General features: G+C 38.7%; 2 protein-coding genes across 2 annotated transcripts in view; both read left to right on the forward strand.

Moving 5' to 3' along the window:
- ankrd1a (ankyrin repeat domain 1a (cardiac muscle)) overlaps positions 1 to 2,333 on the forward strand; it is an 11,033-nt gene extending 8,700 nt beyond the window's left edge. The window contains exon 9 of the mRNA XM_034240589.1: positions 547 to 2,333. Within this exon, the coding sequence (XP_034096480.1) occupies positions 547 to 651 (105 nt within the window). The 3' untranslated portion in view covers positions 652 to 2,333. The remainder of the gene's footprint in view (positions 1 to 546) is intronic.
- A 14,651-nt stretch (positions 2,334 to 16,984) lies between these two features.
- Positions 16,985 to 20,731, forward strand: LOC117562709 (high-affinity choline transporter 1-like). The gene is made up of 3 exons (XM_034240591.1): positions 16,985 to 17,168; positions 18,480 to 18,596; positions 20,568 to 20,731. The coding sequence occupies exons 1-3, from the start codon at positions 16,985 to 16,987 to the stop codon at positions 20,729 to 20,731; spliced, it is 465 nt and encodes a 154-aa protein (XP_034096482.1).
- Positions 20,732 to 23,552: the final 2,821 nt, after the last annotated feature.

A 23,552-nucleotide genomic window follows, 5' to 3' on the forward strand; every position in this document is an offset into this window, starting at 1 on the left:
GCACGCTTTAGTAACTCGTGCGCACGCTTTAGTAACTCGTGCGCACGAGTTACTAAAGCGTGCGCACGAGAAAGTAAAACGTGGCCACGTTTTATTTATTTTTCTCTCTATGAACCCTCCAGGGCTCCGTACATGTCAGCCTGCAATTGAAACATAATTTCTTAATGTGAAATGATGTGATATTCAGCAAGGCCATCAGTTTGATTTGACCATATGCATATATTAGACATACAACGATAAATACAAATGCATAAAGAAACACAAATAAAATAGTTCAAGATAATATTGACCGATAGGTGTAAGTAAACCATATACATGCAAAAAAAGAACAAAATGACCTAAAAGCAGAACAAATATATTAAATCAAATGTTTTACAGTTCAATAAAATACTGCTTATTGTAAAATAAAAGTGCCATCGTATGTAATCAGAAACACACTTTACAGGCCATCAATGGGGCTGAAGACCTTACTCATCGACAACAATAAATCCAATGCAAATGCTTCCAGTGTTCCAGGTTTGATGAGTGTTTCTCTCTCTCCTGCAGGATGGAAAAACCCCTCTGGAGACTCTGAATTCATGGCAGAACGGCGCCAAGAGCCTCCTGTGTAACTTCAGCCAGGAGAAACCCGATGCAGTAACACATTCCTAAAAACAAAATCCAACATGAGATTCAACCCGTGGATCGGATGGAGTGAAGCACCCAAGTCTTTCTTTTAATATCTGGTAATCCGGCGAGGCTGTGCCAAATGTTCGCTTTCAAACGGCCTACGGTGTTGACTGATGGATATTAACACCCTCAGGGAGTGGTCATAAATCTAAAGCTCACTCTAAAGCGGGTATTGTGGGAAACCACAAATCTAATCAGGATGTTGTTAATGCTGTGATTGATAGCACTGATAGATTCAAATGTTGCTGGACAATGTTTTTCTTCTTAAGCTGAGTAGAAGTCGGCGAGGACATATTTATTGACAAGAAAAATATTTATTGCGTTTGATTAATTTATTTCATTATCATACACTTAAAGCTAGGGTAGGTAATTTACTTCAGAAACACTTTTTGTTATATTGCTCTTAACATCCCGATGGCAATGAATACATCAAATGCTTTGACAATAAATATATACAAATATTTCATTTGTGGAAGCCGTGGCGCTGCAAAAAGCTATACCAATTATCTCCTTCGGCCCGCGGCAGATAACTGGATGGCCTGCCTGCCTGTCAGCCTTCCATCTGTGCACAAACTTATCTCGTGCCCTCATTGGTCATGTGCGCGTTCGTGTGTGTTGGAGGAGGGGCTCTGTGAGGAAGTCTGAAGGAAGCGGCAGATTTTTTTCGGTTGTGTATTTTCAAATTCTAGCGCACTCGAGCTGGTTTCTCCATTCTCACCTACCCCACCTTCAATAACTGTACGGGAAAGGATTAGGGCCACGTGTGACATCTTATCTCAACATGTATTTATTTGTATCTCAGAGTTCCGTGTAAAATGTGAAACTCTGAAAAATAAAAAAATCTGAAAATCTCGGAATTCTGAGAAAAAAGTCTGATTTCCAAAATGTTCGGATTTTTTCATTTTTTTTAATCAGAATACTGATTCTGAAAATAATCTGAATTCTAAGGAAAATGTCAGGATTGTAAAAAAAAATGTTGTGGCTCTAATCCTCTTCTATAAAACCAAGTGTTCTTGAATTTACTAACTAATGGAAACAACTGTGAGACATTTCTTTAGTTTTTTTTCAGATCATCATCAGTCTAAGGATTGATGTAAGTTAACTAAGGTTATTTATTTGTATAAAAAGACTTGAGCTCAGTGTAAAGAAGTAAGAGAGAACTGAGCCCGATCTTGCTGGTAGACGATTGTTGTTATACTTGAACATTCAGATGACTTTTTAACCGAGTTCTTAGGTTTTACACGTTTTGAGATTGAGATAAGACAGGAAGAAGTACGTTTTTGGATCAGGAGGAAGAAGAATATCTCCACTTTATTTATCGAGGTTGCTGTTACAATTATTTGTTAACCCTTTCTTTGTTGATTTCGGTGTAGCTTCATCTTTGCTGAAGCTCACCTAAAACAAATTAAATTCACCTCAACGATAAAAAAAGAGTGAGAGAGGAAAGACGCATTGTTGGTTCAGAGGATGTTTGAAAAGTGTTTATGAAAACCAGGACCTGATACGTGAATGATTATCAGATTTATTTTTATTTTTAAAGATGTATGTACATTTTGCCTTATATTTTTGGATTGATCTAATAAAAACATTCAATTTAAGTTTTGTTTTTTTGACATAAACCTGCATGCTTTTGCCTTTTGAACGTGAAGTCATGTGACCGTGCTGTAGTTCCTTTAGAGCCCAACATTAGCCTCCTTTAGCTTAGCGGTGGTGACGTGAAGTCATGTGACCGTGCTGTAGTTCCTTTAGAGCCCAACATTAGCCTCCTTTAGCTTAGCGGTGGTGACGTGAAGTCATGTGACCGTGCTGTAGTTCCTTTATAGCCTAACATTAGCCTCCTTTAGCTTAGCGGTAGTGTAGTTATTTTATAGCCCAACGTTAGCCTCCTTTAGCTTAGCGGTGGTGACGTGAAGTCATGTGACCGTGCCGTAGTTCCTTGATAGCCCAACATTAGCCTCCTTTAGCTTAGCGGTGGCGACGTGAAGTCATGTGACCGTGCCGTAGTTCCTTGATAGCCCAACATTAGCCTCCTTTAGCTTAGCGGTGGTGTAGTTATTTTATAGCCTAACGTTAGCTTTTATACTTCATGTATCACAACCTAGCCGATACTAACATTGTGTTTGCAACTTCACTTAAACCCCCAGAAGTAGCTTCATTGTTCATTTCGAACATGAATCAACCGGTAATCAAGTTTATTGACAGGTTGTGACCCTGAACCGCCATAATGGTCCAACAAAGTGGGAATTACCTTGTCTTCTACCAGTAACTGTTGCGAATACTGGACCGTGAATTGTGAGTGATTAAGGAAGCAGACCTGAGGATTTGTGGTCGAAATGAAAATCAGCCAGTTAAAACTCATTATGGAGGGAACACAGAGATGTTAGCCTTTGGAGACCATTTACATGCACACAAAACAGGAAAGGTAAAGCTCAGTAGGGCCTTTTTAACAGGCACATTACTGCAGGTGGGGTTTTATACACAGAAACTCAATCTGTCACTGTCTTCTAGTCAGTCTTCATCAGTCTTCAACAGACCCTGAACATCTCAAGAAAGCCAAGTCTGCTACAAACCAAGCACTAAAGTGACTGAACATTGTATGAACAATTTTTGTGAAAAATGCAAAAAGTGATGCAATATATGAAATACATGGTTTATACCTGTAATTACTGTGGTTCCATTTCTTCTGATTACCTAATTTGGGCATGCACATTTTCCACGCACAAACCTACCTCTTTTGGATTTGGAAAGATCCAAAAGAGGATGACGTTATTATGTGTAACTAATAACGTCATCACAATCGCCACATTGATATGTGTTGAGAACACGGCGTGCAAAAGTATACGGGTCGTGCTGCAGCTAGATTTTCCTGTCCTCTGTTAGAAGGTGTCGGCGACGGACGTGCAAGGAAGAACGGCTTTCCACAGGATGTTCCAATTTAACTACTTTATTGATTTCCTGGGTAGTGAATTTTACATGCAATGGTAATTGGATGGGTGTGGTATCTGTAACATAAAGATAAACAGGTATGAATAAACATGTATTATAGAGTGATAATGACCAGTCACATTGTTTCACAGTAAATTAGGTAGATAAAGAAATGGCACAATTAGCATGGCCTATGCTGCCCTCTATTGGCCAAAGGCCGCAACAGAATGGCGATTGAAATGACACGTTATTACATAAAGTAATGAACTATTGTAAACAATCACGCATGAACAACATACAGGAATGCACACAATGAAGTCTCTATAATGACTACAATATAAAGAACACTGCATACTGTTAGAAATTAAAATCAATATTTTGATGGCATAATGTACCTTAAATGTACCTTCAGTTTAAATGCTGTTTTATACTGAAAAACCAGAAAATTATTGTGCACAACCAGTTAAGCTTTTATTCTGAAAATCCTTCATCTCCGGTTAGCATGTGGCTAGTTTACCATTTCTTATAGAGGTTAATTTAGTAGCGAAATGACATGGAGTGATGCACACAGAAACCTACTGATTTTAACACTGCAACTATAGACGTATTATTATTGCTGAATATTAAATGAAGGTATAGTTTATTTGAATAAAGTTATTGTTTACAGACGTGGGTAAGATGTGACAACTTCCGGAATGACCAGAAACCAAACCAGCCGTGAAGTATTTTCTGTATTTTTTAGAATATTAACTACAACGTTTAGAATGTGTTAAAGGAAAAGTGATGAAAGACAATATGAGGAGAAGAGGCGTGTTTAAGTATGTATTGAATGTACAATGCCTGAATCCTCTGTTTAAACGTAACAACGGACATTAAGATGTGGAGGGCCGGCCCGCAGGGAGGAGCCTGCAGAAGCTATATAAGAGCAGCACCTGAGCGGTTCGGCCTCTTTTCTCTGCTAGCGAGGGCCAGAGACAGCTGCTTTTCTGTCGGACAATATCCTGTTTGTGACTGTACCGCGCCTTTTATTAATTAAAGTACCAATTTGAAAACATCTCAGAGACTCCATTTAGTCTCCTTTTTAAGCTTCTCTTTCCTGGACGCGAGAATAACCATCACAGTTAACAATTGGTAAGGAGGGAGTGTCATGATTATACAGATATGTTGATTTCAGTGACGTTGTAGTTAGTAAATAATAACATGTAGTTAATAATAGGTCTCATAACGACAAAAGGTATGCCAAAGCTTGGGCCTCCTCCAAGGAGGGAGTGGTCCAGTTTTGGATATTAGACGAATAGAAGTGATGAATATGTCAGAACTCTGAGTAATATAATCTAAGTTTTGTCTACACAGGCTAAGAAAGCTACAGAGATACCAGACGAGACACCAGAAGAGACTCCTGTTCGGCCAGGTGATTGGGTGAGGGTGAAAGTTCACAAAAGACAGTGAGCTGATCCCCGGTGGACGGAACAGTGAGAAGTTGTAACGAACTTCACACGCGCTCCGGTTTAAAGGTAAAGAAAAAGGAGCAAATTGACACCACCTCACACATTGTCACCCTTCACTGGCAACTTCCAGAACATTATTGGGAGTTAGGACTGATTTGGCAGAGCTGGAACAAAACAATAAATAGAAATAAGATAAAGATAGAAACAGCTCAAAAGAGGAATTGTCTATAGATTTTTATAGATAGTACACTAAAGTGAAAACCTATTTTTGTTTTACATCTGAAAAAGAGTCAAATTTTAGTATACGTTATTATAGTACTCATTATTTAAATTCTGTAACTGACACCAAGGGAGAAAATAGAGATGATGTCAAGAACAAAGCCAAAGCTATTGTGGGGTCCCCTAGGGATAAGAGTCAGAATAGCATTGTTGATTGTGCTCATTACACTTGGCACCTTTCTGGTTGGATGGGGAGTACAATATCAAGTAAGACATGGATCCATTAGTCCACTCATAGAGAATGCCCACATCACTAACAAAACTCCAGCTGTGTTTCAGAGACTTTCCCTTATCCCCAGAGCCAAAAGATCAGCTGAGCAACAAGAGGAGGAGTTAGAAATACTTGGTCCCAAAGGTGAGGCGGTTACAATCAAGATGATTCACCCCCCCTATATGCAGTTCTTGTATCAAATGATGAGATGGGTTTAAGTGATTGGGATATGTAGGTGATGGGAATTTACAGATTAGGGGAATCTAAAAATACACTGGATCCATGTTTTAGTCTGTGCCAGAAACACCCCTGTTAAGTTTATGGACAACCAACCGGTGACCTGAGCACAATTATTGAAAAATGATTACAGTAGAAACAGGCTACTAACCCACAAGTACAGCTTTGTACGTACAAACTCTATGAACAAAATTCCCCAGCAGATTGTGGCGACATTGCAGATATGTTCAGTCACAAAAGTTACTTATGTTCTAAATAACAGTGAGATTTAAAGTAATGGAGAAAATATGGGGACGTTCTTTTATAGTGTGTGAAATATGTGGTGCTTGAAACATGTAGGTATTTTTAATTTATAGAAGAAAATGGTTTCCTGAAAGAGTTATTTGGAGTAGCCATGTTACAGTGGGTGGAAACAATGTTTAGGGATATGGCACAACCATTAGTAGACATTAATTGGGTTTAGATGACATTTAACATCTAAGACAGATAGTAAGATTAGGAAAATAGAGTGGAAAGGATTGGATATATTTTACCTCAGTGTGTTAGAATTAGCTATAGGTAATGCCTCCCGAGATCTCTCTCTCTCTCTCTGCCTGTCAGAATGCTACGACCCCATCTTCAGACAAATGACCTCACCACAGGAGACTCCTCCTCCGGTTTAAAGACAGACAACCCGAGCTGAACCAACAACCACCTGAGGCATCCAGAACCATCTCCACCTGAGGCATCCAGAACCATCTCCACCTGAGGCATCCAGAACCATCTCCACCTGAGGCATCCAGAACCAAACCAGCATGCTGACAAAGAGGCAAACTCTCATCGGTCCCTCAAACAGGACATGAAGTTCCAAACTGAGCCGCGAGATTTGGCACAAGAGCAGAGTGGGACATGAGAGCAGAATACACCACTCCATGCAACAGCGTAGAGACTGAAAAGGAGGAGATGAAATGCAAAGCAGTTGGGCCACTGAAAAGAATTACAGCGGGAAGATCCAAGTGCGGATGGACTGAGGAGAAGACAGGATGGAGGAGAAGACAGAACCAGAGGAGTTGGCATGGGCCAGCAGAACGTGAGGGGGTCGTGGCTTGACGACCAGAGGGGGAGAGAAGGAACACAGGAGTGAGTGAGTTTACACATAAACACACTTATTAGAAAATAATCCTAAAAACACACTGAGGGTAGAACATATTATTCAATCTTTTCATAATATAAACAAATTATTCTTATAGAGATTCTTATTCATGTGAGAATTTGGGGAAGATTTAATTTGTTACAATATAGATAGCAGGCAAATCTTTATTTGAATGGAAAATGTTAAAGGTAGAGCTGGGACCAAGCCAAAGAAAGTATTCCAATCTAGAGTATTGGTTTCTCCATTGTAGCATGGATATTACCACAGGAGAACTGTTAAGGTGGAAACAACATTTGTTTGTCGTCCAAGATGTAGAGTTTTAAAAAGACACTAGGCAAAGAGCGATTGAAGATTTTAATTTTGAAAAAACTAGTACAATTGGGAGTAATACATGCGGGGCCTTGGATCACTCATTTTAATGGTGCATATTTTCAACAATAAACATCGTTCAGGGAGAAGGGGTTGCTCAACCCACCCTGCAGATGTTTTAAATCTTACTTACAGCTTCAGAGGGAGCGCACGGCACCAGAGTATGAGTTTTAAAAGACAAGTGCCACCACCTCCTAATGCTCCTCCATTTAATCAGTGATGACCTGACATTTAGAGATGTTATTTAAAAGGAGAAACATATCTGCCATGAGTGAAAATTCCTGAATTGAACTACAAACCATTAATGAAATGACTTCTGTTTTTGAAGTCCTCGTTAGAGCACCCAAGGTTCCACACACTGTTTAAAGGGGTTAGCATAGTTATTTAAGTAGACCAGAAATGAAAATAAATTAGTATAATGAGTTATTGATATTCCACCGGTTTTCACACCATTTCAGGGACTTTATCACTGCATTAGAACAGACCACCCCAAAGCCAGTAGGGCTAAGAGACCAGTCCCAGGGGGAGTTTAGGCTCCAGGGTACAAGGATAGCATAGGGGCGACCAGGGGAGGCCTAAATGTAGCACTCATTCCATGTCCTAAAATACCGATTGATCACGACGGCCTCTTCTAGAGAACATATTACTTTCATACCTTAAATGGTATGAAAGGAGGGAGGGTAAATTTCTCATGAGGAGACAGTTACAAATGCTAGTAGAACAAGACGGCCCACCCCAATACAGATGTTGATGAAAATGATGAGTTAGTTTGAATGATGTTAAACGATATGGATGTTCAGAGATGAGGTTGTTCAATGAATGTCCAGCCGATGTGATTCTTTAAATGATGAAATCATGTGAAGAAGTGAGCAAAATAAAATGCTAAAATGGAGTGAATCCATTTCAATTTACTTATACTATTACAAGATAGAGTATTTTTATTTCAATTTACTCTATACTATTCCAAGATAGTTTATTCCATTTTTATTATTTTTCACTGTTCTATATGGTAGATTTCATGTATTTTCGAATCATTACAATTCTAAAATGGGTAGTTTCTTTTCACTTTGTAAAAACAAGTGCCTTAACACTGAGTGTATTATAAGAACGGTTTCTGTGAAAGGAGGGAGGAAGAAATGTTCTGATACCAAGCCATTGCTGCTATTTTGAAGAACCATATTGAATGTTAACACTAGAAGTTATGCACAAGGGAAAACTTTTATGTTTGAACACAGTCAAAGTATTTCTGTATTTTTGTAAAATTGAGGATATTCGCACTATTCCATTTTGTTTGTATGTTTTTGATATGAATGATGTACTATGCAGAGTTCAGATGAAGAACTCATTGATTTCAGTATTATACACACCTTTTAGGTGTGTAAGGAGGGACTGTTAGAAATTAAAATCAATATTTTGATGGCATAATGTACCTTAAATGTACCTTCAGTTTAAATGCTGTTTTATACTGAAAAACCAGAAAATTATTGTGCACAACCAGTTAAGCTTTTATTCTGAAAATCCTTCATCTCCGGTTAGCATGTGGCTAGTTTACCATTTCTTATAGAGGTTAATTTAGTAGCGAAATGACATGGAGTGATGCACACAGAAACCTACTGATTTTAACACTGCAACTATAGACGTATTATTATTGCTGAATATTAAATGAAGGTATAGTTTATTTGAATAAAGTTATTGTTTACAGACGTGGGTAAGATGTGACAACTTCCGGAATGACCAGAAACCAAACCAGCCGTGAAGTATTTTCTGTATTTTTTAGAATATTAACTACAACGTTTAGAATGTGTTAAAGGAAAAGTGATGAAAGACAATATGAGGAGAAGAGGCGTGTTTAAGTATGTATTGAATGTACAATGCCTGAATCCTCTGTTTAAACGTAACAACGGACATTAAGATGTGGAGGGCCGGCCCGCAGGGAGGAGCCTACAGAAGCTATATAAGAGCAGCACCTGAGCGGTTCGGCCTCTTTTCTCTGCTAGCGAGGGCCAGAGACAGCTGCTTTTCTGTCGGACGATATCCTGTTTGTGACTGTACCGCGCCTTTTATTAATTAAAGTACCAATTTGAAAACATCTCAGAGACTCCATTTAGTCTCCTTTTTAAGCTTCTCTTTCCTGGACGCGAGAATAACCATCACAGTTAACAATACATTGGCCCCTGCATCAACTTGGCGTTACATTGTTCATTATGCAAGGTGCACCTCGTGCTGTCCCATAGTCAGCATGGCAAAGTTAGCGGCTATTGCTAACTGCCTTCTATTGCAGAGTAAGCTCTGTATTATGAACATCAATCCACCAATAACTGAACTAGGCAAGAATATATGCACTTACATTTTCATGCACGCACACGCATGTCCACAACACACAAAATGAAAACATTTGTCCGATCGCTACTCGTGTCCTTGCGATGTTGTTACGACAACAAGTGCACGTTAGTGCTGCAATATGGTTGAAACCATTCGGGCTTATGCTAGGGGGTGCAAGGAATAGTCCAAGTAATGGGAGAGTTTTATACAATATGCAAATTAGGCGTTAACTAGGCCTAATTAAAATGCGCTAATTTGCATGCAGTTACCAAGGCATTGCAGGTGAAAAGGATACAACTAAAAAACACACCACCTCACAACTTCCCCAGATAGTTACTTACGTCAAGTCAGTATTTACCCCGGAAATGTTATGTTTAAATGCAGATTAGCTTTAAATGTATAGAGTGGCGAAGTCACGCCCATCTACTTCCGGTCCATGGGACCTAATTTTGGAAAAATTATGTATTGAAGTCAATGGAGAGAGAACACTTATCTTTCGATCCCGTTTGAATTGTGCCATGAATTACACATATGATGTTTGTCAATCTTACAAAATAATTTCTATGTAAAAAAAGTCAAAGTTTGTCGTAAAACTGTTGAAATATAACACTGAAAAATACACAACTAGAAAGACTACAAATCCCAGAGTCGCGTAAGTGATGTCACAATTGTTTTCCTCCGCTAAATATAAGCGATAGCTAAGATAAGATAACTTTAACAAGATGCCTGTGTGCTTAGTACCAGGTTGTTATCATACCAGCAATGGGTCTTGCTCGTTCTTTCGCTTCCCGTCTGATGAAAGGACCAGGAGTGGCTGGATCAAGTTAGCTACCTAGCTAGTAGCTAGCACGTTAGTTAGCATTACAGCCTTGTCATTTTTATTAGCCTTAATATGAAATAATATCAAGTAACCCAACATGTTAAACAGTAAGAGTAGTAGTCATATTTCGTGAACCCTTTGAAGAGTACTGTCACCGGTGTGATCATTCTATAATACACCATTTAAGCCAGGGTTGCCAACTCTCACGCATCTGGCGTGTGACACACGCTTTCACTCTCAATCTCACGCTCTCACGCTGCCCAAACTATTCTCACGCCAAAACAAGAATCTACCGAAGACTAGAAACGGTTTTGAAAACTGTTGTCAAGCAGTGATCGTTTTCTCAATAGAACATCTTGGATAATGTCTTCTGGCCAATCAGAATCAAGATAACGGCGTGGTGTTGTTGCAGGAAGTCCCGACGGAGAATACTTTTGCTGTAGTACATCTCTATATACATCGATACAACATTACGTGTTGATAGAAATCAACACGTAATGAAATCAGACCCCACGGTTTGATGAGTGATAGGTGTGTGGGCTGTCTTTCATTTTGACACACAGAACAATGGGGGCTATCCACCCTTATCCACAATGTAAAGTCATTCACAGCCTATTCCCTCTTCTCTCTGTGAGGAGCAGCAGGTTCAGCTTCATTTAAATATGTCGTGTAGTAATAGATGTATTTTTTTTTCTTCTCAAGAGAGTAGCCTACCAGAATGTGTATTTTATGTTAGTATTTCAAAAGATCTCCTCGGGGAGAATCCCCCCAGACCCCCCTGCAGGGGTTGGTTTTCAGCATGTCAACTCTTTCACTTGTGGGGACATTGCAGGATTGGCTCCAGGTCGCCCTTTTTATTTACTACAAGACAAATGTGCCTTTTTATTTCATACAGTTCAATTTGGATTGAGACAGGGAAATAATCTAAACCTCACGCGTGGCGTTTCACTGTCAAGGGGAGCGTGTATGTAATTACATTGCAAATACTGACTTGAGCCCCACCACTGTATGGGTTAGCCCTACCATAGATTACCCAACACAAACACTCTGGAGCCGATAAGTCAATTAATTGCTTATTGCGACAGGCACACAATAAAACAGTGGAAACAAAGATGTGTTTGACTTTCATTAGTGAATTAAACTGTGTGCCCTTTATAGTCTGTGTCCAATATTGTGTATTTGTTATGTATATCCTATATGCTAAGGTCCCGCTAGGCCGCTACTGACACGATAGCAGTCATTTCGTGTGCAGATGTGTAATTAAACCCATGATATCAAAATCTCACTCCAGCCAGGTACCCAAAGTTGGCAACCCTGTTTAAGCCCGGGAGAGAAATGCTAACGCTACATTAGCATCTGCGATCTTTTCTACTTCACGCTATCTGCACAAATGGTTCACATTGAAAAGACCAGGCAGTTCAGAGAGAATCAAAGGAAGGCAGTCAGGCAGCTTTGGCAAGGCAAGGCAAGTTTATGTATATAGGACCTTTCAACACAAGGCAATTCAAGGTGCTTTACAAAAATTAAAGACATTCAGACAAAGGCATGACATTCTTCTGGACGTGTTTCATTGTGGTGATAGTGAGGGGAGTCAATCCTTTTGTTGACAAGACAGTAGTGACGGCCATCATGGTGACGTGTGTTGTTCTGCGAGACCAGAGATGTAGTTCATTCAGCGACACATTTGTATTTTTTTGACTTGCAAAATGATCTTTTAAATTGACAAACATCATATGTGTAATTCGTGGCACAATTCAAACGGGATCGAAAGATAATCTTTCTCTATTCATTGACTTCAATACATACTTTTTCCGAAATAAGGTCCCATGGAGGAAGGGGAGGGGCTTCGCCTCTCTATTGATGAATTCAGACATGCAGTAAAACTTTTTCTGTGTTTCTTGGAAGTTTTCTTTCCATTAGAGTGAAAGAAAACATGGAAGTAAAATAGACCAAAATAACACAGGAAAAAACGATATTTTTGCCCGTAATGTCCTTAAACAGTAACTTCATAATTTTGATTGTCGGCTGCTCATTTAATAACTATTCATTGTACTAGTTTGTTGTCTGCTCTTGTGCTTAGTGAATACTAAAGAAGACCATTGTCTCTGTGTTAGCTGATTATTTTGTAGAGTTCTGTTGAGTATTAAACAATTACGTGAGTGTGAGGGTATTAAAATTAATTGGTCAGTAAGTCAGAGATATGCAACTATATTTAACTTTTTGTTTTACATTCTTTTTTATAAATGATTATGGGAAGTGCCCTTTTTCTCACTTGAGCACCCGCCCCCCAACATGTCTGTGCACGTCCCTGCCCAACAGCGATGTTCAGAAGTAATAACGATGATGATAATTGATGTCTTCAGTGATTAATGACCTTACTCACTCTCGGCCCCCTCCTATTCATCCTTTACCTGCTTCCCCTTGGTCACATAATCCGCCGTCATGGACTTCAATTCCACTGCTTTGCCGACGACATCCAGCTTCTCATCTCCACCAAGTCCATCTCCACTGCTACCCACTCCATCCTGACAAACTGCATCACTGAAATAAAATCCTGGCTCCAACTTAACTTCCTGAAACTCAACTGCGATAAATCTGAAATAATAATCATTGGACAAAACAAGCTCACCACACCTATCCATAACTGCACCCTCAACATAGACGGCTTCCCAGTTCAAACCTCCCCTCACATCCGGAACCTAGGCATCCTATTTGACCAAACCCTCTCCTACAACAAATACATCAAACAGATCACAAAGACAGCCTTCTTCCACCTCAAAAACATCGCCCGTCTACGTCCATCCCTCTCTCCCACTGCTGCCGAAACCCTCATGCACGCCTTCATCACCTCCCGTCTGGACTATTGCAACAGCCTCCTCTACGGTTCACCTGCAAAAATCCTCAAAAAACTTCAATACATCCAGAACTCCGCCGCCCGTCTACTCACCCACACCCGAATCCGTGAACACATTACCCCCGTCCTCATCAAGCTCCACTGGCTCCCCATCCCCAGATAATTCAGTACAAGATCCTCCTGATGACATACAAAGCCCTCCATAACCTGGCCCATCCTACCTGACTGACCTCCTCCACAGACACACTCCCACTCGCTCCCTCCGCTCTGCTGCTGCCAACCTCCTGTCCCTCCCCACCCGGACCAACCTCAAGTCCTGGGGCGGCAGAGCCTTCTCCGTTGCTGCACCCACCCTCTGGAACTCACTACCCCAATCCATCAGAGATTCTTCCTCCCTCACAGCATTCAAAACATCACTCAAAACCCACCTGTTCAACACTGCATTCAACCACTGACCCCCCCCCCCCCCTCCCCCCCTATGTTCTGTTCTGTTTATCTCTTTTTGTATTTCTTTGTTATCTCTTTTTTTTCTCTTTTTTTTTTTCTCTTGTCTTTCCTCCTCTTAATTCTCTGTCAAAGCGTCTTTGAGTTTCATGAAAAGCGCTATAGAAGTCCCATGTATTATTATTATTATTACAGCACTTTACAAGGCCAGGTGTTTTTAAGAAGATTCAGTAAAGCCTGAGGTGATTCCTGTCAACACTTGACGTGTTTTCTGTAAGTTTAACAGATCCACAACATCAGATAAAAACTGGTCAGATGGCATTGCAGTTTTAAACAGTCGTCTTGACGTTTGATGAGGAAACACAACTCTACAATTACATCTCTGAGAAAAGATGTACCTATCAAAACATGTAATGTAATGCTTCAACAGCTAGTTTCGCCAATGCAACGCTTTCAGACAAACTTGCCAAATGTTTATAGGATTTCACAATAGTGGTTAACCCTCAAAATCATACAAAGCTCCACATGTTTTGTAGAAACTCACAAGTCTGTTTCACCTGCTGCCTGGAGCTATTTTTGTATGATTTAAGGCAGGGGTGTCAAACTCAAGGCCCGGGGGCCAAATCCGGCCCGCAACTTCATTTTATGTGGCCCCGCAAGAGCTCTGAAAGAATATAATACGTTTATTATACGGTTACATGCCACTTTACAGAAGCAGGTGGCCCATAAACTACATGTCCCACAATGCATCTGGTTTTGAGACATGCTCACTGAAGAGACTTGCAATGATTTGCCCTAGAGTTCTGCTTTCAGACGTAGTTAATTACTAAGTTATTATCCTATCCGATAATACTCCAATTCAGAGGCAATAATGTCATATAATACATATATATATTATATATTTATATATGTATATTTATATAGTTACAACCAGCCCTTTGTGGCCCGCGATGAAATTGATTTGACACCCCTGATTTAAGGTGTAAGATTAGTAAGAGTGTAGGCCCATTTGCATTTCCAAGCATTTACATTGTCCTTGTCCACATAATCCCAATTGTACATTAGATCTCATTTAAATGCATCTGCACTGCAAGGAAGTACCTGAGCAAAGGGCAAAGCATGCTTCATTATTATAATAAGACTTCGCTCAGTTTCAACTCAGATGCGATCACTAAATGCCTCTGGGCCAATACAACAGACATCAGTTATAGTCAATGCAAGAGGACAAAGAACACAGACAGCACTTGCCTTGAGTGGAAAATTACAGATATCAGAGCCGCTAAAAGTCACTATTGTGTACAAATGGAAATAAAACAATGATAAGGGAAGCAGCTGCAGTTTGGGAACTTCTGTGTTAAAGCATGAAACTGTTGAAGGACTGCTGCTCGTGGTCGTAGCATGGGAACAGAAATGGAGACAGAATTAGTGTTTTTGGGAGTGATTGCACTGAAAACTGCAGAGAAACAGAAGACAAACTTAGAGATCTTTGACATATGATGGATTTACTCGGAGAAGAGACGTGCAAATATAAAAAATAAGTTGATAGATCGTTACATCACAGCAGGACAAATGATATGACAACTTTTGATAGCAGTTGTCTTTTTTCTCAACATTCTGACTTTTATCTTAAAACTCTGACTTTTTTTCTCAATTTGAGCTTAATCTTTAACTTAATGGGTGGACTTCACTCTGTTGCAGCTTGACCTCATGCAAATGTAAAACACAAGTTAACGACACAGCGAGCTCACATGATGTCGAACGACGTTTCATAACCTTGCATCCTTTTAAAAAAAACTCCTCAGTACTTTTCCATTGTGTGAAGAACACAATCCGTCTCTTCATACCAAGGAGGGATTGGGTATGTACTGCAGAGTATGCACATTTTCTTGGGCACTTTATTCAGAATAAATATCCAGAATTAGAGGACATATAAGACTTCTACATTTAAAAAAATGAACCTTTTATTTTTAAATGTTCTGTTATTAATGTATTTGAGAAAAACAGTCAGCTAACCATCAACAAATCAATGGTACACTTTTTATTAGATGGTTTATTACCGGTATGCTTTTTCTCTATGGTTTGCTTGAAGTCCAGATATCTATTTCTAAATGTCCATTAACCTGTGGATTGAACTGTCCCTGGTACCATTACCATAGGCAATTCAAATTCTAGGAAAATACAGTAATACATTTAAAAAGAAGAAGAAGAAGAAGATGGACCTTTATTAATCCCCAAGGGGGAAATTCAGTTTCCAGTCTGTCGAACACACACATGCGTTTTTATACAGGTACACACAGCTTAGGCATCAATGGTTGACTTTTTATTAGATGTTTTATTTGTTGCTTTTCAGCAGCGCTCTATGGTTTGCTAGAACTACAGAAATCAATTAGAAACGTGTCCATTAGCCTCTTGATTTAACTATAATTTAAAAACAGTTTTGTTCATTTTGAGTTAATTTATAACACATATTATTAGCTGTTGGAGCCTCAACATGCTTAGGCTTTCATTTGACTAAAGATAGTACATTGAACTGCAGGAAATGCAAATCTGTAACTGTAATTGTAGTAACAGGGTTTTGAAACCACTGCTTCTATACATATGTTTACCTTTTACCTAAAGACATGCATATTCAGTGCATGTTTTAGCACTTTGGGCATTAGGCAAGGCAAGTTTATTTATATAGCACCTTTCAACACAAGGCAATTCAAAGTGCTTTACAAAAAATGAAAGACATTAAGAAATTGGCATTTAAAATCTTTCATTAAAAAGCAAAGATAATAAAAGTTACAGTGCAGTTTAAGATGTGAATAGTTCAATTAAAAGCAGCGACAAAAAGAAAAGTCTTCTTGCTGGATTTAAAAGAAGTCAGAGTTGCAGCGGACCTGCAGGTTTCTGGGAGTTTGTTCCAGATATTTGGAGCATAATAACTGAACGCTGCTTCTCCATGTTTAGTTCTGACTCTGGGGACAGAAAGCTGACCAGTCCCTGAAGACCTGAGAGATCTGGATGCTTCATCATTTAGCAGGAGGTCAGAAATGTATTTTGGGCCTAAACCATTCAGTGCTTTACAGGTTTTATTTGTGATTCGAACGTGGATGGGTTGGGCAGTTTGGGTTTAGGTAGAGAGATAAAGAGATGGCTATCCCCCTTCCAGTCAAATCAAATAATTACAGGCAGGTAAGACAGATTAGCGAACCTGCCGGCGACAAACAACAAGGTGTTCAGGTGTGCAACAAAGACAACTTCACTCTCTCTGCCTCCCATCAGGTTCAGTATGGCTGTCAACGTCCTTGGAATAATTGTGATGGTGTTTCTCTACTTGCTGGTGCTTGGAGTCGGCATATGGGCTTTTTTCAAGTCCAAAAAGAAGAGGGACAAATGTCCAGGGGAGAGTTTGGAGATAAGTCTGCTGGGAAACAGGAGCATCGGCAGAGTGGTGGGGATATTCACTACGGCAGGTGAGATCAGAGTGATGTAAGAGTAGAACAAACAAGCATATTGTTACGCTTATTTAGTTAAAACATGTAAGTAGCTGCTTATAAATAGATATCCAGTACATGAGCACCAATAGTCACAACATAAACTCTATGCATTACATTAATGCACACAATGTAGTTCTCTATACGTGTTTTTAATGTTTGTTTTACTTTTATGTATGAAACAAATCATATTCCTCGTACGTGTCAACCTACCTGGTAATAAACCTGTTTCTGATTCTGATAAATATCGATTGGAAAAAAATCTGTTCAGTCTTTTGTTGTTGTCATTTGTTTATAAAATGTGACTAAATCAGGGGTGTCAAACTCAATTTCATGGCAGCTACTGTACATCAACAAAGGGCTGGTTTTAACTTTACGACTATATACATATAGATATAAATATATAATATATGTATACAATAATGTACTATATTACATTATTGTCTCTGCATTGGAATAATAATTAACTTCGTCTGAAAGCAGAAGTCTAGAGAAAATACTTTGCAAGTCTCTTCAGTGCCATGTCACAAAACGAGATGCATTGTGGGACATGTAGTTTATGGACAACGTGTTTCTGTAAAAGGGCATGTAACTGTATAATAAACGTATTTTATTCTTCTATTTTATTTGAGCTCTTGCGGGGCCACATGAAATGCAATCTTGAGTTTGACACCTCTGCTCTACGCAGTGCTTCTCAAAGTGTGGTCCGCGGATCACTGGTGGTCCGTGAGCGCCCCCTAGTGGTCCGTGAGTATATTTCACATTTGAAATACATTTATGTATTTGAGTTTTCCGCACTCTCGCAGGAATATCTCCGCAATGGAGTGAGCTTAAGTTTCACTTTCGATTGCATGATATAGCCCAGATAAACACCTTCATCGCACATGTTGCCACTTGTTTGTACCATTTTCAGGCGATTTGTAAAAAACGATGTGTTTTTGGATATTTGTAGAGTTAGGTGGTCCGCGAGTGTTTTTTTATTGGTTAAGTGGTCCTTGGTATGAAAAAGTTTGAGAAACACTGCGCTAAAGCAATGAGACAGACCCCCATGCACAATGTAATGTTGGCACACATTGTACATTTGACCTCAGAATAACTATGTGTGTGTGTGTGTGTGTGTGTGTGTGTATGTGTGTGTGTGTGTGTGTGTGTGTGTGTGTGTGTGTGTGTGTGGTGTGTGTGTGTGTGTGTGTGTGTGTGTGTGTGTGTGTGTGTGTGTGTGTGTGTGTGTGTGTGTGTGTGTGTGTGTGTGTGTGTGTGTGTGTGTGTGTGCATGTGTTTATTCTCCAGCTACATGGATTGGAGGAGGCTTCGTTGTAGGGCTTCCAGAGATCGTGTACAACCCGTCTTTGGGCTTCGTCACCGCCTGTAGCTACGTTATAGGCATCGTACTGAGTATGGTGATTGGTGAGTCTGTTTTAAACTGAACACTGTGAGTACATGTGTAGAAATGACTTCTGTTTTATGGGCAATAATCATATAGTTGTATCATTTAGTTGTGTTGCTGTTGCTGAACACTCACAATACATTAGGGCAGCGGTTCCCAACCTTTTTCAACTCAGGGCCCACTTAAGAATCTAAAAAATGTTTCGCGGCCCACATTCAACCATAAACAATACGGAGGCTGAATAAAGTTCTCAGAGTACTTTTTATTTTAATTAGAAAAGGAGCTGGCTATCAGTAACAAACAGACATTTTGATTACACTGTTTAGTTGAATACTAGATTCTGATTGGTCAATTTAGAACATGTGACATGTTGTTAATACAGTAGTACAGACCGCTGTCAAGGACTGTCATGACCGTTGCTAAGGCAGATCAAGAAAGAAAAAGGAAAAATCTTAATAATTTTTACACAAATCATAATGTTTTGAAAATGATTTGGTGGCCCGGTTGGGAACCGCTGCATTAGGGCTTCGCTGTGTTTGGAGTATGCAGTGATGTTACATTTGAATCCTGATGAACAGAGAACTTGGTATCACAGATCATTCCCATATGTAGAGTCTTTGGATAAACTGAATGTCTTTTTGTCAGATAACTTCTTCTCTTTCTCTTCTTGATTGTGTCTAGAACTGTCGATCGTGTCCAAAATGTAGTATTGAATGCAAAGGTTCTTATGCAGGTCATCTGTATTTTGGTGATGATTTTGGAGTTGAGATCCAAACGTTGTCTAAAAGGCACCAAGTATTTCTAGTAGGAAGGTGAAGTGAAAGGACGAGATCACAGAGGACACAGACTGACATTTAGTATCATTCAGAAAAGTCATTTGATTACAAAATAAAAATAAAACACATTAGAGCCTCGACTAAGAATGAAGTGAAGCGGGCCATATATTAATTTTAGTTCTTTACATCTGACCAAAAGGGAATTTGTTGTTAACAGACGTAGACAAATATTTCAGACTTTTTTTCTCAGAATTCTTAGATTTTCAGAAAATTCTAAGAAAATAATTATTGTCACCATTCAGATTTTTTTTTCAGTCAGCATCTGGTGTTAGGGTTAGGGTTAGGGTTAGGGTTAGGGTTAGGGTTAGGGTTAGGGTTAGGGTTAGGGGGGGTTAGGGGTAGGGTAATGTTGTGAATTGAGTGGCCCATGGTGGTGGTGGGGTTATGGTATGGGCAGGCGTATGTTATGGACGACGAACACAGGCCACTCGATTCACAACATTACCCTACCCCTACCCCTACCCCTCACACCAGATACTGACTGGTTTTCGGACCCCCTCAGACCCCCCCAATAAAGCAAAACTGCACGTTTCAGAGTGGCCTTTTATTGTGGCCAGCCTAAGGCACACCTGTGCAATAATCATGCTGTCTAATCAGCATCTTGATATGCCACACCTGTGAGGTGGGATGGATTATCTCGGCAAAGGAGAAGTGCTCACTATCACAGATCTTTTCAGATTTGTGAACAATATTTGAGAGAAATGGTTATTTTGTGTTTATAGAAAATGTTTTAGATCTTTGAGTTCATCTCATGAGAAATGGGAGCAAAAACAAAAGTGTTGCGTTTATATTTTTGTTCAGTGTAAATCTAAAGAAATCTGACTTTTTCTCAGAAGCCAGAATATGTTTAGTTTTTTGTCAGAATTCGTAGAAAATTCATGACTTTTTTTCTCAGAACCACCAAATAAAAAAAAAACTTTTGGTCAGATCTCCCAAAAAAATGTACATGTGAAAAACCAAATTATGACTTTAATCTGAGAATTATGACGTTTCGCAGGAATATGGAATATCATTTTTCATCTGAGATCTGGCTTTTTTCACAATCACATTATTTCCTCTTGAAATATAGAATTAATTAAATAAAGCAATATTTTTCCAAGTAATGATTTATAAAACAAACAAATGGGGTGACCTTGTCTTTGTGTCTTTAATCAGGTGGCCTTTTCTTCGCTGGGCCAATGAGAGACAAGAAATATGTGACCATGATGGATCCTTTCCACATCAAGTATGGAAAAGTACCGATGGCCTTTTTATCTCTGGGAACAATGCTGTGTAACATCCTGTGGGTGACATCAACACTGTACGGTTTAGGTATGTAATCCATTACTTTCTAAACTACAAAACAATCGCCAAGCCAGAGGTCTGTCTTTGTTTTAGTATCCAATCCAAAGTATTTTTACCATGTGACAGCCAGATGTAAAATAAGATAGTTGCAAGTTAATGCATTCTTAAAACTGTATGGTTGTGTTCAGAGTTGGGAAGTATTGGAGTACAAATACTTTGTTACTGTACTTAAGTACATTTTTCTGGTATCACTAATTATTTTTCCGACGACTTTTTACATTGACTTCTTACATTTTGAACCCAAATACCTGTACTTTCTACTTCGTACATGTAGAACTCAAATACCTGTACTTTCTACTTCTTACATGTTGAACTCAAATACCTGTACTTTCTACTTCTTACATGTTGAACTCAAATACCTGTACTTTCTACTTCTCACATGTTGAACTAAAATACCTGTACTTTCTACTTCTCTCATGTAGAACTCAAATACCTGTACTTTCTACTTCTTACATGTAGAACTCAAATACCTGTACTTTCTACTTCTCACATGTTGAACACAAATACCTGTACTTTCTACTTCTCACATGTTGAACACAAATACCTGTACTTTCTACTTCTTACATGTTGAACTCAAATACCTGTACTTTCTACTTCTTACATGTAGAACTCAAATACCTGTACTTTCTACTTCTTACATGATGAACTCAAATACCTGTACTTTCTACTTCTTACATGTTGAACTCAAATACCTGTACTTTCTACTTCTTACATGTTGAACTCAAATACCTGTACTTTCTACTTCTTACATGTTGACACCAAATACTTGTACTTTCTACTTCTTACATGTTGAACTCAAATACCTGTACTTTCTACTTCTTACATGTTGAACACAAATACTTGTACTTTCTACTTCTTACATGTAGAACTCAAATACCTGTACTTTCTACTTCTTACATGTAGAACTCAAATACCTGTACTTTCTACTTCTTACATGTTGAACTCAAATACCTGTACTTTCTACTTCTCACATGTTGAACACAAAGACCTGTACTTTCTACTTCTTACATGTAGAACTCAAATACCTGTACTTTCTACTTCTTACATGATGAACTCAAATACCTGTACTTTCTACTTCTTACATGTTGAACACAAATACTTGTACTTTCTACTTCTTACATGTTGAACTCAAATACCTGTACTTTCTACTTCTTACATGTTGAACTCAAATACCTGTACTTTCTACTTCTTACATGTTGAACTCAAATACCTGTACTTTCTACTTCTTACATGTTGAACCCAAATACCTGTACTTTCTACTTCTCACATGTTGAACACAAAGACCTGTACTTTCTACTTCTTACATGTAGAACTCAAATACCTGTACTTTCTACTTCTTACATGTTGAACACAAATACTTGTACTTTCTACTTCTTACATGTTGAACAGAAATACCTGTACTTTCTACTTCTTACATGTTGAACCCAAATACCTGTACTTTCTACTTCTTACATGTTGAACTCAAATACCTGTACTTTCCACTTCTTACATGTAGAACTCAAATACCTGTACTTTCTACTTCTCACATGTTGAACACAAAGACCTGTACTTTCTACTTCTTACATGTAGAACTCAAATACCTGTACTTTCTACTTCTTACATGTTGAACACAAATACTTGTACTTTCTACTTCTTACATGTTGAACAGAAATACCTGTACTTTCTACTTCTTACATGTTGAACCCAAATACCTGTACTTTCTACTTCTTACATGTAGAACTCAAATACCTGTACTTTCTACTTCTCACATGTTGAACACAAAGACCTGTACTTTCTACTTCTTACATGTAGAACTCAAATACCTGTACTTTCTACTTCTTACATGTTGAACACAAATACTTGTACTTTCTACTTCTTACATGTTGAACAGAAATACCTGTACTTTCTACTTCTTACATGTTGAACCCAAATACCTGTACTTTCTACTTCTTACATGTTGAACTCAAATACCTGTACTTTCCACTTCTCACATGTTGAACACAAATACCTGTACTTTCTACTTCTTACATGTTGAACTCAAATACCTGTACTTTCTACTTCTTACATGATGAACTCAAATACCTGTACTTTCTACTTCTTACATGTTGAACACAAATACCTGTACTTTCTACTTCTTACATGTTGAACTCAAATACCTGTACTTTCTACTTCTACATGTTGAACACAAATACTTGTACTTTTCTACTTCTTACATGTTGAACAGAAATACCTGTACTTTCTACTTTCTCTCATGTTGAACCCAAATACCTGTACTTCTACTTCTCACATGTTGAACCACAAACATCCTGTACTTTCTACTTCTCACATGTTGAACCCAAATACCTGTACTTTCTACTTCTCACATGTTGAACAACAAATACCTGTACTTTCTACTTCTCACATGTTGAACACAAATACCTGTTTTCTACTTTTACATGTAGAACTCAAATACCTGTACTTTCTACTTCTCACATGTGAACACAAAGACTGTACTTTCTACTTCTTACATGTTGAACTCAAATACCTGTACTTTCTACTTCTTACATGTTGAACTCAAATACCTGTACTACTCTACTTCTTACATGTTGAACTCAAATACCTGTACTTTCTACTTCTTACATGTTGAACTCAAATACCTGTACTTTCTACTTCTTACATGTTGAACTCAAATACCTGTACTTTCTACTTCTTACATGTTGAACTCAAATACCTGTACTTTCTACTTCTCACATGTTGAACTCAAATACCTGTACTTTCTACTTCTCACATGTTGAACACAAAGACCTGTACTTTCTACTTCTTACATGTTGAACTCAA

Source organism: Gymnodraco acuticeps, unplaced genomic scaffold (genome assembly GCF_902827175.1).
Source record: "Gymnodraco acuticeps unplaced genomic scaffold, fGymAcu1.1, whole genome shotgun sequence".
In the NCBI taxonomy this organism is placed as follows: Eukaryota; Metazoa; Chordata; class Actinopteri; order Perciformes; family Bathydraconidae; genus Gymnodraco; species Gymnodraco acuticeps.

Bases quoted from the DNA above. Each gene is read 5' to 3' on its own strand.
- LOC117562709 (XM_034240591.1), top strand. From the start codon at position 16,985: ATGGCTGTCAACGTCCTTGGAATAATTGTGATGGTGTTTCTCTACTTG. The intron at 17,169-18,479 runs GTGAGATCAGAG...TTTATTCTCCAG, and splicing joins GGGGATATTCACTACGGCAG to CTACATGGATTGGAGGAGGC. The intron at 18,597-20,567 runs GTGAGTCTGTTT...GTCTTTAATCAG, and splicing joins CGTACTGAGTATGGTGATTG to GTGGCCTTTTCTTCGCTGGG.